This window comes from Pongo pygmaeus, chromosome 1 (genome assembly GCF_028885625.2).
Source record: "Pongo pygmaeus isolate AG05252 chromosome 1, NHGRI_mPonPyg2-v2.0_pri, whole genome shotgun sequence".
Classification (NCBI taxonomy): domain Eukaryota; kingdom Metazoa; phylum Chordata; class Mammalia; order Primates; family Hominidae; genus Pongo; species Pongo pygmaeus.
The window spans coordinates 132,228,119-132,244,452 of record NC_072373.2 but is presented as its reverse complement, the minus strand read 5'-3'; the positions used below and the strand labels follow the sequence as shown (position 1 = coordinate 132,244,452).

The 16,334-nt window shown below is 33.2% G+C and overlaps 1 protein-coding gene across 3 annotated transcripts in view; it reads right to left on the bottom strand.

Annotated features, from left to right (window-relative positions):
* Positions 1-16,334, bottom strand: part of DPYD (dihydropyrimidine dehydrogenase) — an 844,474-nt gene that overhangs the window by 730,034 nt on the left and 98,106 nt on the right. For 2 of the 3 annotated variants that reach the window (XM_054437947.2, XM_063652706.1), the window contains exon 3: positions 15,962-16,044. In XM_054437947.2, coding sequence (XP_054293922.1) covers positions 15,962-16,044 — 83 coding nt within the window. Of the gene's footprint in view, positions 1-15,961; positions 16,045-16,334 lie in introns of those variants that run through there. The other variant, XM_063652704.1, reaches the window with a different exon arrangement.

Genomic DNA, 16,334 nt, shown 5'->3' with positions numbered 1-16,334 from the left:
ACATCACTGGCTTCCATCTAAATACTTTCAAAAAACCACCTCTTTTGACAGTAAATCTACCCCTAGGCACTAAGCTTTGAAAGCAGGAATTGAGGGCTGTTCACTCTTATACTCTAGCACCCAACCTTGTGCCTGGTATTTGACAGGCCTCATAAATGAACTGAATTTAACGATCAAGAACAGAAAAAGATTTGCCTCATATTGTTTTTAGTAAACATGTATCGTAACTACAATCACTTTCTGTATAATTAGAGATAAACCTGAAATGTGATAAGCCATTCAAAAATACTCAATTTGAATCATGGTACAAGGAATGTGTGTGTATAATATTTATATATGTCTTCAAACACTAAGGATTTTTTTCCAAAGTGCATTTTTAAGACTGAGTACCCTAACAGTAACACAATAATCTAGATTTAGTCAAGTCAAATTAATCTACAATGCTATATATTTATGAGGATATAAAATATAAAACTTGGCTTATGGAGAGGTATTCATGGTCCTAAATTATTTGGCATTTTAAAAAATACTCTATTTCTAGGCATCATCATATTTAAAATGTATTTGTTTTTATAAACAAGCAGAAAAATAATCACAGGCATACAATGATTCAGGTATGTCTAGAAATTATTAGTTTGCTCATATAATTATAGGTTTCAAAGAGTATACGTTAGTATTGATATAGTCAAGAAACCCTTCTGCAATAACTATGTCATCTATGGAACTATGTGTGACAAAAATATTTATCATGCTCTTTAAAAACAGACAGGTACTTTGGTGGAAGTACTGAAAGAACAATCAATTCTCAAAAAATTTCAGATGAACAGATTATAATCCTGAGTAAATATGAAATGCAGCACAAGTCTTGTATTAATGCCAAAGAACAATAGACTTTCATTTTGGTGGAATGCCCCATACAAGGAACAACTTTCAGACTGCAGTTAATGGTAGTGACTGGCTCAAACTGGCTACCCAATGTATTTAAATTATTTAATATAGCTTCCTCATATGCAATCATTTACCTTTAATTATGTGTCAAAACTAGTAATTATTTTAATTCACAGGAAGAAAATTCTTATCATTTTTTCACTACTAAAAAGAAAAAAAATCTGATTCCCCAAACAGCTTTTTCATCCAAGCTGTTTAAATTTCAACCCAATTCTTACCTCTGGGTGAGAAATGTCTCAAGCAATATTCCCTCCCAGAATATGAAATTATAAACATCATCTAAGAGGATGAAGGAAGAAATGAAATATGAAGAAAAAATATGACAATGACAAATATAATGCCAGTAAGTAATTTAACCTTATTGTAAATCATTTTTCTTTCCCCATCTAAAAGAAAAAAAAGAATTACTCTAAACTCTCCTGAAAGATAGAGAAAGATGCTAGCAAGATAATTGGTTTGTAAACATAACACAGATATCGACTAAAAGTATTACCTCTGTGGTCCAATGACAAACACTCATTTCCACTAAAAGTTGATGTTATGGAAGATCTCTAAATAAAATTACTACTATTACTCCTTCTATTCCCCAGCCAAAATAATGGCCCTTAAAATGGGACAGAGCTATAAGCCTGAAGTTAGAAAATGTACTAAATTAAACTAAATTTCCTAGACCCCTTGGGAAACATTAGGAAGACTGATCTTTAAATATCTGTATATAATTTCATGACATCTATCATTTTACTCCTGTATTCCTTTAATGAAGCTTTCTCTAATATGTGCATAAAGTGTACTGACAAAGTACTTATATCCCATGGCCTAGATAGGAAACACACACACACACACACACACACACACACACACACCCCTAAAATTTTCTGAGAGGTAATGAGTTCTGCAAGAGGAATGAGTCTGGGTTCAAATTCTGGCTCCTTCAATTTTGTGCCATATGCCCAAATTACTTTACCTCTTTCATTCAATTTTTATTCACCTAACCTTTATTGATCCCTTTTGGAAAAGATGAAACTGAAGCTGAGAGCTGAATAGCAAGAAGCAGCAAGGCACGGAAGAGCCCATTTAAGAAGGAGCCCAGGTAAGCATCAGGTCCAAGCCTGGAAAGTTTTAGGGATGGAAAGACAGTTGGTCAGAAGCTTTGTGAGCAAGGCTGAAAGAGGTCAGACATACGGTTAACGAGTCAGAGGAAGATCACAAAGGTTTTTGCAAGACAAGCTAGGAGTAAGGAATTTGTCATTTATTCTAAGTAAAACAGCAAGCCTTTGGAGAGAGAGGTCACAATTTGGTTTATCTTGGTGATCTGTGGAAAATTGATTTTTAAAGAAAGAGTGTAAAAAGGGAAATCAGTAGTTCACATGAGAGGTAAGGAGGGTGGCAGGGGAGAAACAAAATTGGACAGATTCCAAGGATATAGCTGTAACAGGAATTTTTATACAACTTTCCTACTGATTAGATGCACATGTGAGAGAGAAAAATTTTTCCATGAATTCCAGATTTGTAGTTCAAATAACTAAAGATGATGCTACTGCCATTTACTCAGATAGAAAGACCCATGGATGAATTGGTTCAGTGGAGGGTTGTGGTGAGAAATCCAGGAATCTCCAGCCTGGCCAACATGGTGAAACTCCGTATCCACTAAAAATTCAAAAACTAGCCAGGTGTTGTGGTACATGCCTGTAGTCTCAGCTACTCAGTAGGCTGAGGCATGAGAATCGCTTGAATCTGGGATGGGGAGGATGCAGTGAGCTGAGATCGTGCCACTGCACTACAGCCTACGCGACACAGTGAGACCCTATCTCAAAAAAAAAAAGAAAGAGGAAAGAAAGAAAGAAAGGAAAGGAAAGGAAAAGGAAAAGGAAAGGAGGAAGGAAGGAGAGAGAGAGAAAGAGAAAGAAAAAGAAAGAAAGAAAGAAAGAAAGAAAAAGAAAGAAAGAAAGAAAAAGAAAGAAAGAAAGAAAGAAAGAAAGGAAAGAAAGAAAGAAAGAAAGAAAGAAAGAGAAAGAAAGAAAGAAGAAGAGAAGAAAGAAAAGCGAAGAGAAGAGAAGAGAAAAAAGAAAAGAAAAGAAGTCCAGATCCAGATATCACCTTTGGATATGTTAAATTTGAGTTGTTATTTACATACTGAAGTGGCTAAGTCAAGTGTCTGACTGAAGTGTAAAGCTGAAGTTTTTTTAGGGGAGACATCAAAAGCAGAGATGGAAGTATGGCAGTTATCATCAAATAGATGGTTATCTAAGGAAAGAAATGATAACTACCTAGAAACAGAGGGGAAAATAGTAGAAACAAGGCATTCCAATATTATGTCCTATAATATGTCAATATTTAGACATTGAAAAGAGGAGGACATAGCTGCCTAGGAGAGTTAAAAGGAGTGGTCAATGAAGCAGGGAAAGAATAAAATGATGTAGAGTAACTTAAGCCTGGGAGGAAAAATGTTTCAAGAAAGGATAGTCAATTGAAGCAAATGCTGCAGACCAGTCAAGCACAAATTACAGATTTGGCAACACAGAGCATTCTCACTGAACTGACAGCAAGAGATGTCCAGGTGGAGTGGATTAAGGTGAGACCAGGAGATTAGAAAATGAAAAACCTTTATTGACAACTCTTTCATTAGGCTTTGAGGGTGAGGAGCAAAATGGAGTGGCACCTGGAGAGGAAAATGTAGACAGGTTTCATTTATCTGTTTGTCTTTAAGATGCACAATATGCAAGTATGCAGATGTAAATAATCATGTAAAAGCAAAAATTAGTGTTTCAGGAGAGAGAGGGTAATTACACAAGGGAAACTTTTTAAAAGACTAGAGGAAATGGGATCCAGCTCACAAGTGAAGGTGTTGGCCTTTGACAGGAGCAAGGCCTTTCCAGCCATCATATGAAGCCATTGAAATTAGGGTTTATTCCCAGTTCACTGCATATCTGAACATATCAGAACAGCTGTCACCAAATAACATCTTGCACATCAAGAAAACACCAAGAACATTTACATTTTTAATTTTTAATTTTTTTTTTTTTAGGAGATGGATTCTCACTACATAGCCTAGGCTAGAGTGCAATGGCTATTCACAGGTGTGGACAGCGCACACTATAGCCTCATACTCCTTGTGACTCAAGTGGTACTCACACCTTAGCCTCCTGAGTAGCTGGGACTACAGGTGCCAAACACATTTTTTAAATGGAGCTTAGAATATCCTATATGCCATCTCCTTTCACTCAAAAAAAGACAAAAAAAAAAAAAAAAGAAAATACAAAAACAAAAAACCCTCTTTGTAGACTACCAGAAAAGTATTCAAGATTCACTAATTTATTAAATATGCATTGACTAAATTTTTAATAAAAGTAATTCTTTAGATAATTCCATGGGTATAAAACTTACAAAGGCATTAAAATAATAGATCACAATCAACATTTTTTCAGTCGGTAGCAGATATCATAGATGTGCCTTAGTATAGATACCATGATTCATCTGCTTAAAAGAATCATAAATAAACTAAAATAACACAATGTTGTCCTTTTATAAGTACCATACTATAGAAAGCTAATTGTCCAACTAAGAGCAACATTATACTGTCTCATAATGTAAACGGTTCATTGGTGGTTATTCCACATTTTAACTATAAAACATAAACATGAATAATCAATGCTAGTTAATTCAGTGGCACTGGTACCGATGTCTCATGTTTGTTGCATATTGGTGATTTCACAAGCTAGATCGTCTGTTTAATTCTTAATCACACTAATTACTTGAAAGAGTAATCCAGGAAATGTAACTTATTCAATTTCAAAGAACAGCCTAGAAATCAGTAGAAAGGGCACCTCAGTAATGTTGTATAGTCATGTTCATTGATAAAACTGGAAGGACTTCATAGTATTTGTATTAACCTATCAGAGAAAATCACAAATTCTTAATATATTTCTCCAAACATTATTTGAAATTTATTCTAATGGACTTAAGTCATGTTTGCTCTCAACCACGGGTCTGCAAACTACAACACAAGGGCTAAATCCAGATGGCTGCCTGTCTTTACAAATAAAATTTTATTGGAACACAGCCACATCAACACAGCCACACCCATGAATTCACATATGGTCTACAGATGCCTTTGTACAACATCAGCACAATTGAATAGTTGTGACAGAAATTATGTAGCCCAGAAAGCTAAAAATATATGCTATCTGGCCTTTTACAATAAAATGTTTCCTTACTTCTACTTGATTTTCAAAAGAGGCAACATATTTTTTAAAAATAACTTGTCAGAATGGGAGACTTTTTTCCCCAAAATAAAATAAACACAAATAACTTCAATGGAAGGTATTTAGTACACATCATAATAACCTGTAGAAATGCTGGATAAGAAATTGTATTAATTTTCTTCTAAATGTAACAAGCTGATATATGAGAAATGAGAAATATTATAACTAAATGTCAATGTCTATCTTCCAGAAGAGATGACTTACAAAAAAACTAGGGCCAGCTATTTTATTATAGTATATTGTGACATATATACCAAATAATTAGAATGAGCAATAAAAAAATGCCAATGTGCTTTTAAACAATAATCTATTATCTGTAAATTTATTAGTCTTCTTTAGTTGTAGAAAATGACAAATATAATTACAAAATACTTATTCAAAACATGTAAACCACTAATTTTCCACTTGTAAAAGCCTGATTCAAAAAGCAATTTACTTTATGGTTTACTTAAGCTTTGCAACTACATTAAAATATGATAGTATATACACAACAGCTTGTTAACAAGATTATCATAACATTAAAATCATAATGTGGCACTTCAATTATGGATACTTAAAATTAAAGCTAATCCTCACAGTACCAATTTTTATCTCCTAAATAATTTTAGCTATTAGCTGCTCATTCAAAGTCTGTATCTAAAATGATAAGCATTCTAGAGTAACGACTTAGCTCTGCACTTTTCTTTGGTAGCAAAACAAAAGCTGCATCCCTTCTTTCCTAGTCTTTAATATACAATCTTTTGATACTAAGGGGAAAATGCAGTTTTTTCCTGACCTTGCTTGGCTCAGAGCTTCTTACTCATGTTGCTGTTGCCAATGCTGTTGTTTCAAATAGATACATTCTGTATATCAATGGTACATATTTCTTTTCTGGTTTTATCTTCCCAAAAATATCGAACTATCACTTGCAATATTAATTTGATATTTTCTGCAAACACTGTGTTTGAACAAATGTCACCTAGTACCTACTAGGCACCAGGTGGAACAAACCAATGCTTAGATTAATGAGTATCATAATGTATTTCATAAATAAATAATTAATAACTTAATTAATCGTGTTAACCTATTAACTGATTTCATTTGTTCTACTGTTTCACTAGATTTGTACTTGATAATTATGTAATCAATATTTCTCACTTTCGAATTCTAATTCAAGTTTAAAGTGAAGGAAAAGATTCTAAATTGACAGAATTCTGTATTTATAAATGCCAGTTAATAACAAATCCATAAATAATCCAGAAGCATTGTTGCCGACCATATCGTTGATTTTACTAAACACTGGTAACAGCTAATATAATAGTTTTCTTCTATTTCCCCAATTAAATTATATTTGGGCCATCTGAAACTGAGTGTCAAATCTTGCTTTCACTCACTCCTGAAGTGAATGAATGGAAGTAATATTCCTAATTTACATGGCAAACAGATAATACCAAATGTGTGTATCCATGTGTGTGCATGTGTATATATGTGTATAAAGACATATACATTCATATTACAAAATGTACATGAAACTAATTATATAAATTACCAAATGTGTGTATCCATGTGTGTGCATGTGTATATAGGTGTATAAAGACATATACATACATTCATATTACTCAAGGTACATGAAATTAATTACATGCATTACAAAAATTACATAAAATTAATTACATATATTTTCTGACCTGTATTTCAATGATATTTATTAGGGCAGGTGCATGATTATCTAAAGTAATGATGCACTTTTGTCTTTTGATTTCAAAAAAATCTGAAAGTACTCATCCTGATTGACTTCTTCATGTGTTAGGTGGCATAAACCAAATCAAGGAACCTGCTCTGGACATGGTGAAATATGTGTTTTTCTGTAATAGAAATGATAAAGATAACATGTTCTCTGTGCATAGAAGACAAGAGAATACTCTTCTCTGCTGATTTGGGGAGTAGGGCTTTCAGAAGGTTCCTGCTGATCTATTTAGTGATAGAAAACTTGGAAAAACATAATTAAGATAGAATTTTAGAAATGATTAAAATAGAAAAGAGTTGAAACACTGCTTCTGAATCCAATCTCACTGCTCAAACTTTTCAAGTAGTTAAAATATACCCTTATACACGGGCATTTCTGATTATAAAGGAATTTGTTTTTCAACACTTTAAAAATTAAAAAAAAGTTACAAATGTCAAATCATCTATTATTACTTCCATCATTGCATAACATTTTCAGAATGTTTAAAAAATTATTTACTTTCCATACTATTAAACAACCTGCTAATTTCACTGGAAGTATTTTGTTAATACTTTCTCATTTTATTTATTTTATATTCTTCTTCAATACCACTTTGATTTTTCCCTCATAGCTTTATATTTACTTTGTAAACTACTTAATCAATTTGCTAATCTCAAACACTTAGCGTGCCTTGTCCTTCCCCTCTTCCATTTTTAACTATTTTAAAAGAATTTCATAGAACTTCCTTATATCTTTGTAATCCTAATGAATACACCTGAAAGGCAAGGGAACTCCAAACTCCAAATGCTGTCACAGTGCAAGTTTTCCTTGACTGCAAAGGGGAGATTTTATAGAGAAACATATACATACATATACACACATGTAAAATCTATATAATACATACCACATATAGAAATATGCATACACATGCAAACACACAAATCTCTAAGAATAAGATAAAGTAGAATAATGATCATATTATTATCTTTAAATCTTATTCAGATGAACAAAATTACTCGGTTCATGGTTTACTAATCACGGCTTACTCGGAGTCACGGTTCATGTAGAAGTATCAGTTAAAGTATCAGTGTAATTCAACCATTATATTTAGCAACAGATGCAATATTAACATAACCCAAATCATAAACAGCTAAAATAATACCTAGGTTCCAGTAGTAACACAACCCTTAGGTCAGATGGTAGTCAACACCAGTACTACTGAATACTAACAGAGGAGTGAAATTAAAGACATACATTAGGCTAATACACACAGATGGGACATACCTGAAAAGCTGAAAAACTACCTCTTTTAAATGTCTTGGGATCTCTTTTCGGACCTCAGCCTTTCAATAAAAAGTTAGATTGCTATTTATATTGCTTCCACCTCTAAAAGTCCTTGAGTTGAAGGTAAAGAAACAACAACATTAAAGCAATTCTAACCTTTTGACTCAAATAATATTTAGAAATATTAGACCTCTTAAAAGCTACTTTCCAAGTTTACACGGTTATACTTTTATATTTAACTCTGTATAAATGGCTGTTTATGATGCACCTACAAATAGTATACACACACCAGTAAAAAAGCCAGCACAGATAAACTGTGCAACTCAACATCACCATCTAGTGACAAAATTCTTAACACGTGATGAAGCCAAGCGAAAAAGAATACATTTCAGAGACATTATGTACTGGTAGTTCATCTTTATAGTACTAATGTAAATATAACAGATCTCACTGAATAGACTTGGCTCTGCAAATAAAATAACGCCTAATTGGCAATGTTGGCACTCCAAAAACAATCTGTATTCTTGCCATAGAGGTATACGCATAAATCTATTAACAGTCTATATTTTATGTGTATTAAGAAAGACACTGTAAAAAACTCCCAATAGTATTTTTATTTTTTTATTAATGAGTATATTCTATATGTACCTCTTCTTTTTCAGAATCTGACGTCGCCTTTTCTCAAGCTATTCAATTCAAATACCTTCCAATTGCATACATCTATTACCCATAGCCCTCTACTGCCTGTGAGACTGAAAAGGAACAAAAAGACAACACATGGGAGGCCGAGGAGGGCAGATCACCTGAGGTCAGGAGTTCGAGACCAGCCTTACCAACATGGTGAAGCCCCATCTCTAATAAAAATACACAAATCAGCCAGGCATGGTGGCACATGCCTGTAATCCCAGCTACTTGGGAGGCTGAGGCAGGAGAATCGCTTCAACCTGGGAGGCGGAAGTTGCAGTGAGCCAAGACCGCAACAATGCACTCCAGCCTGGACAACAAGACTGAAACTCCATCTCAAAAAAAAAAAAATACAACACAAAGTTAAAAGTGGCCCCATCCTTCCCCTTACTGTTCAGGATTTATCACAGGGGCTAAAACAGGTACAGAATATGATAGTAAAGAAATCAAATCACTGTGGCATGATTAGAGAGTTGAATCAACCAAGATAAAGAAAAAATATGATGAAAAGAAGTTGAGAAATTTACCTCTAAATTCATTATCATACTATAAACCAGAGATTTGACCTAGAGATGACGCACTTTTTTCCTGTCCTTAAAATGCTTTTTCTTTGATTATCATTTTCATAAATTCTGTATAAGATTTCTACACCCATGGCACTAAAATAGACTATGTAGAAGTTGGACAAGATATACTGCTTCTAGTATTCTATATGTTAAGACTGCAGTGAACTTCTCCATTGAATTCCTTTATTTATACATTACACATGTAATTCTTGTAAGCACATACATCATTAAAAGGAAAAATGTATACAAACATTATATTTTATATCTTTTTATTAATTTTCATAAATTACAAAGCATTCTCTCCTCTATATCCTAGTTCCTCATATAAATCCTAGGAGATTTTAAATCCTATGTCACAAAAAAGTAAGAGTAAAATAATCAATTTACCTAAAATTACAGTTGGAGTCTCAAATTTGATTCTTACTATTGATTCCAGTATTTATTTCATATTTTTAGTTTTCTCCATTTTTTCCTTCACTGTTTTTCTAATTATTCATAATATATTCCCATTACAGAAAATATAGAATGGAAAAGCATAAGCCTCAAAAAATTATCTTTACGCCAACCAGCCAGATGTAGTAGCCACATTTCATTCCTATTTTTTCTCTGCATTTTTTATATTCAGTTGAGATAATATTCTACAAGCAATTTTGTTTCTCTCTCTCTCTCTATATATATATATATACACACACACAGATTTATTATAAATATATGTAAATCTGTGTATATAGCTGTAAATATAAATATATTATATATCTGTATATATACACAGATTTTATATACTTTATAAATTTATAAATATTTTAAAATGATAAATATGAATATATAAATAATATATATTTATATGTAATATATACATTTATATATATTTATGTTATATACATACAATTGCCTTGTCTATTGTCTTAATGGTAGACAATTAGTTTCTGTAAAATTTGTTCATGGTTATATTCCATAATTTGAGTATCACATTTACATTATGCATAATTTCTACGGCTTCTGCATAATATATTCCTAGAAGGTAAATTAATACAAGAAAAGTATGTTTGTTTTAAGTCTCTTAATACTTAGTGACACAATCCTTTCCTTAAATGCAGCAGTAATTTTCAATCCTCTGAGAATGTGAGAATGGCTGTCTCACCATTCCATCTCTAGCCATCTGTGAGAATGGCTGTCTCGCTATTCCATCTCTAGCACTCAAAAACTTCCCACCAAACTGCATTAGCAGCAATAAGCAAGAGATTGGTGTATTTTTTTATGAAATTTACACTTTTTGTTTGCCATTAGAGTTGAATATTTCCAAGGGTTACTTAATCATACTTTGCCAATTATCTACTGAGTTCCCAACTTTTAAAATCTGTCATACATATGGCAATATAGTACATTGATGTCTTTTAATTTTGTGATTGTCCCCATTTGCATAATCTTTTTAAAATAAGTTTGTTTTTAATTGGCACATAATAGTTGCACATATTTATTGGATACAGTGTTTCAATACATATTAGATTGTGTAATGATCAAATCAAGGTAATTAGCATATCTATCACCTCAAACACTTGTCTTTTTTTATTTTGTTTTTTGGTTTTTTTTTTGAGACAGAATCTCACTCTGTCACCCAGGCTGAAGGGCAGTGGCATGATCTCTGCTCACTGCAAGCTCCACCTCCCTGGTTCATGCCATTCTCCTGCCTCAGCCTCCAAAATAGCTGGGACTACAGGCCCCCGCCACCATACTCAGCTGATTTTTTGTATATTTAGTAGAGACGGGGTTTCACCGTGTTAGCCAGGATGGTCTCCATCTCCTGTGACAACACTCCAAATTTTCTGAGGTTATTTTAAAGTATACAATATATTACTGTTGACTATAGTCACCTTACTGTGCTATAGAACACCAACCTCTCCTCATTTCCACTCCACACTACTCTCCCAAGCCTCTGGTAACCACTATTCTACTCTCTACTTCTATGAGATGAACGTCTTTAAATTCCACATATAAATGAGATCATGCAGTGTTTGCCCTTCTGTGATTAGCTTATTTCACTTAACATTTTCTAGGTTGATCCATTTTGTTGCAAATGACAGAAGCTTTTTTTTTTTTTTAATGGAATCAAAGCTTAGTGATTTCTTCACCTACTTGTTAGTGTATCATCTCTTCCCCGTCTCAATCTCAAAGAGTCACTTCTATATTCTACTGGACTTTGGCTGTTTCATTTATTTCCCTTAGCTCTTTAAAAATGCATGAAATTTCCTTTGGGCCATGTGAAGTGAGACTATAAAGTCTTTTTTTTTTTTTTTTTGTCCAAACAGCAAAAACAAACAAGTAAACAAAAAAACAAAAAATCTTTTATACCATTTACTGGGTGATTGAACATGTCCTGGACTACTTGGGGTACTTCATCATATAATAACTTCATAAGATCTTTATAGTATCTATTATCAATTACAGACACTATTTGTTTTAAATAACACGTAGAAGAACTTAAGAATTTCCATCTTCATTTTGAATATGATCACATTAAAAGATGTCAAATTCTTAGGGAGGTTTTGTTGTTAATTCTGTTGGGCCTTCTAGGTATAAATTATGTCTTTATAAAATAAGAGCTACCTTGTCTCCTCTATATCAAATCATACTTTTTAGTTTTGGTTTTACATCTATTACCAGGTTATGGATCTACCTTTTACTATTAGTTTTCTAAGAAACTAAGTGTGTCTATGTGTGATGTGTGTGAACATGGTTTAGCTTCACCCTGGCCTCTCCATTGTTGAGAACTCTGTTAAGTGAGAGGCAGTCAAGTGTCACATTAGCAACACAAAAACTTCCCTTTAGGGCAGCACAGAACAAACCACAGCCACTAACCACATATAAGTATTTAAATTTAAATTAATAAAAATTAAGTATATTAAACATTCGGTTCTTCGGTTACACTCATCGCATTTCAGGTACTCTGTGGCCATATATGGCTGATGGCTCTCACACTAAATGGCACAGATGGAGAACATTTCTCTCATCACAGAAAGGTCTGGGCAGCATTGGTCTAGATGTCTCTAAGAGCCATAGAACAACGGCCAGGAATTCCATTCCCCTGTCCTTTTCTTCTTAGGCACATTATATTTCAGTCTAGTCTTACTCTGTTAGAGAAGGTTATTCAGAATTTTAAATCCCAAAATATGTTTTTTCTGGCACGTATTTTCCTAAGCCCTGTATTTTCTTAGACATCTGGCTGGACTCTCCTTCTTTCTTATCCCAATGCACTATTCTTGGAAATCATATGCCTTCCCTTGGCTACAAGAAGTATCAAAATACTAACAAGTCTCAAATGTGCACATCAACTCTCAGTCTTTTCCTTGAGTTGTTGCATTATATTTTCCCTCTGCCTATTGCACATTTACACATGAGTTAACCTTAGCTATCTCACAGTCACCTGAAAACCCAAATCTTCACTAATCCTCTTTTTTTCTCTCTCTCTCTCTACGTCAATTAATGTATTTATTTAACGTTTCATTTAGCTAGCATATTCCAGAGAAGGTTGTAACCCCTCGTCCTTTTTACACACCAGGGCTACAGGCTCAGGGCATCCTTAAGACTGGGATCAGGAGGAAGCATGGGAGGGATCTAAAGTGATTTGTAAACTCAGATACTGACAAGAGACCAGATTCAAGACTGCACAGCAAAGACTGTCCAGAAAGAGAGACTGGATGAGGTGGCTAAGAATCCTCTCTTTTCTGTGATAAGCTCATAGAAATAGTAAAACCTAAATAAATAAGGAGGTACCCAAGATGGTGAAAGGCCCCCCAACACTGCAGCCACAATAGGACAATCTTCAGATGTGGGTCCAGCTCTGTTCCAGTTACTCCTGGCTAGACACACTCAGGACAAGAACACCACTGTGGGGACCTGGAGCCACTTAGGGGCTGCTAAAGAGATCAAGCTAATAAGAAAAAGGGATGCTCCATGTTCTCACCCATAGGTGGGAATTGAACAATGAGAACACTTGGACACAGGAAGGGGAACATCACACACCGGGGCCTGTTGTGGGGTGGGGGGAGGGGGGAGGGATAGCATTAGGAGATATACCTAATGTAAATGACGAGTTGATGGGTGCAGCACACCAACATGGCACATGTATACATATGTAACAAACCTGCACATTGTGCACATGTACCCTAGAACTTAAAAGTATAATTAAAAAAAAAAAAAAGAAAGAAAAAGGGATGGTCCCATAGCCAAGCTATGCCAGGCCAATGGACTAACAGAGAAGCTACCATGAAATGTTCTGGGCCAGGGAAAAGACTGAAATACTCAGTCTCTGGGTCTTCACCTCAAGCATATTCCAAACACATTTTAAAAAGCACCTGACCCACCACATACTAAATTGTTGTATGCTATTAATTACTAAATTATTCCACTGTTTAATGAATCCAGACATTACCAATAATGTGTGTGTGTGTGTGTGTAAGTAAAATGTATAACTTAAGCAAACAAGCACATTTCATGCCATAAAATTAAATTCTCATTTAAATTATCCAGACTACTGCTTTGTCTCATAGAATGGGTGGTTGGCAAGTTATTCCAGTCAGGTAATACTTGTTTTTATCATCAGTTCATCTCTAGTTTTTTAAAAAACAGGACATCCTGGTATGTTCTAAAATGTTATGTATAACAAAATTTGGCAGAATTTAATAATCTCTTCATATGAAGTTAATTCTTATAATTCAATTTGGTTTTTTCTTGAGGACAAATTTCCTACACTGATTACACATCCTTTCCTTGTTCGTTGTATTTTCCTCATTCACGTCATTTTTCATTCACATTGCCTCTTTTCAGTTCTTTCTTTTGGTCTTCAGTTCTTTTATTCAAAGCATAAGAGTTGGCACCCTCTTTGTCTTCCTGTTTGTCTATGTATTTACTTCAAAATAAATAGATATAAAAATATAGAGAATAACTGCAGTTTTCCAAGTAAATATTGGCATGCATGTTTACTGTATTTAAACTTATCATAATAAGCATTTACAAAAAATGTTAAATTTATAGCAGTGGTAATTTTAGGATAAACCACTATGTATGGTAAGAATTAGAAATTCATTCATAATTTCTGCATTAGCCTTTTCCAAAATAAATATTTTACACCTTATTTTTAATTTGCTAAAATTTTCAATAACTTAAACTTTCTGAGACTGATTGCATTTTATATAGATACAAATTCTCTATTGTGTACTCAGCTTTATTTTTCCCTCTTTTTTTATTAGTAAAGACATTAACAATAAAATAGGCTCACTTGCTCCAGCTGGTAATTTCTCATACTAGTAATATATTATTCCTCTTTTTGTGACATCATAATCAACTATACAGAGAAGTACCATGTATCTTTGTGTAGAAGCTACTGTTTCCATTAAATTTAATTACCTCCCCCTGTGGTTTTAAATAGAAGTGGCTTCAAAATGAGGGCAGCTTCTATTAAATTTAATTACTTTCTCCTGCTGCTTGCATGGTAAAAGGAAGGTTACTAAATGAAAGCAGCTTCTAAACTAAAGTATATGGTAACTGTGTGCTAGCAATAACAAAATTGTATCTAAACTACCTTTCTAGGAAGCTCTTAGGTTTATCCTTTCTCTCATTTTAATCTCTTTAGCCTTAATATCCTTGAAAAATGAGCATTAAGATAGAAGAAGTCATATTTTAAAAACATATTTTAATTTTATAGGCTAAATAAATATAAATACACTGTTTCTTTACAAAGATATTGGAAATTATGCTACTCAAATATTCAAGCTCAGAACTTTTAAGCCTACTATCATTTGCTGTTTTCTCACTCTAAGGATGATGAGTTTTACTTCTCACACATTTTCCATGTCTAATAAAAAGACTTTCTTGATTCTGATCAAATAGATTTGAAAAATTCTTCACTAAAAGTTATTTAAAAGGCATCAAATTTGGGGCAATTTCATATAAATATTCAGAATTACTGATGTTAAGAAATGAAAAAAGAAAAAAAGTCAGGCTCATTATAGACCACTATAGTTGAAAGGAAGTTAATTATATGCTTTGTAATAGTGTAAAAATGTAAATCACTAAAAATACTATAATATAATATAATCGTATAAAATGTTATAGAAGATGAAAATGTAAGTACCTCTCTTTAAATTAAATATTAATTAGGAGGAAATACTACTCAATTAAAGCACCATTGTACATTATTTCTTTATATACAGGCAGAATTTAGATGAACAATATTTTCATTCAATCACACATTTAGTATAAATATAAAACAAGACACCCCTTAAGCATTTTAAGTAACAAATTAAACATTTACATTTTTTACTGTGCACTGAGGCTTAACATTTATGCAGCTTCAAAACCAAAGTACAGCCTCAAGGGAAGTCTCTCCACTGACAAATTAATACCTTAGAGAACAGAGCTGAATGGTGGCAATGAACTCATTTGTTCCCCAAATAATGAAGAATGACTTTTTCTTTACCACATCTGTGACTGTTGCTATGGTGACCCAGACTTACCTCATTGCTTCTCGGAGAGCTCCTCGCTCACCAAGAGTCGTGTGCTTGATGTCATCAAAATTATTCTCCAGCTTCTCACAATTCTGCAACATATTTAAAAATTGCATTAATTCTCTAAGATCCTGAGAAAAATTGTTTCTATTCAGTTATGCAAAAATGTAATTGATTATATTGATCATGGACTCATGAAAAATATGCATACCACTTTAATTGGGTAGCATTCATTAAAATTGACAGTTAAATCCAACAGTAACAAAATAAAAACATTTTATGATACAGCTGTCACAGAAGTCTCATTATCAGTTTTTCAAAGTGGAGTTTTGTTAACAATTTTTCAAAGTGGATAAACAGAAGAAATGCATTTACAAAAGTA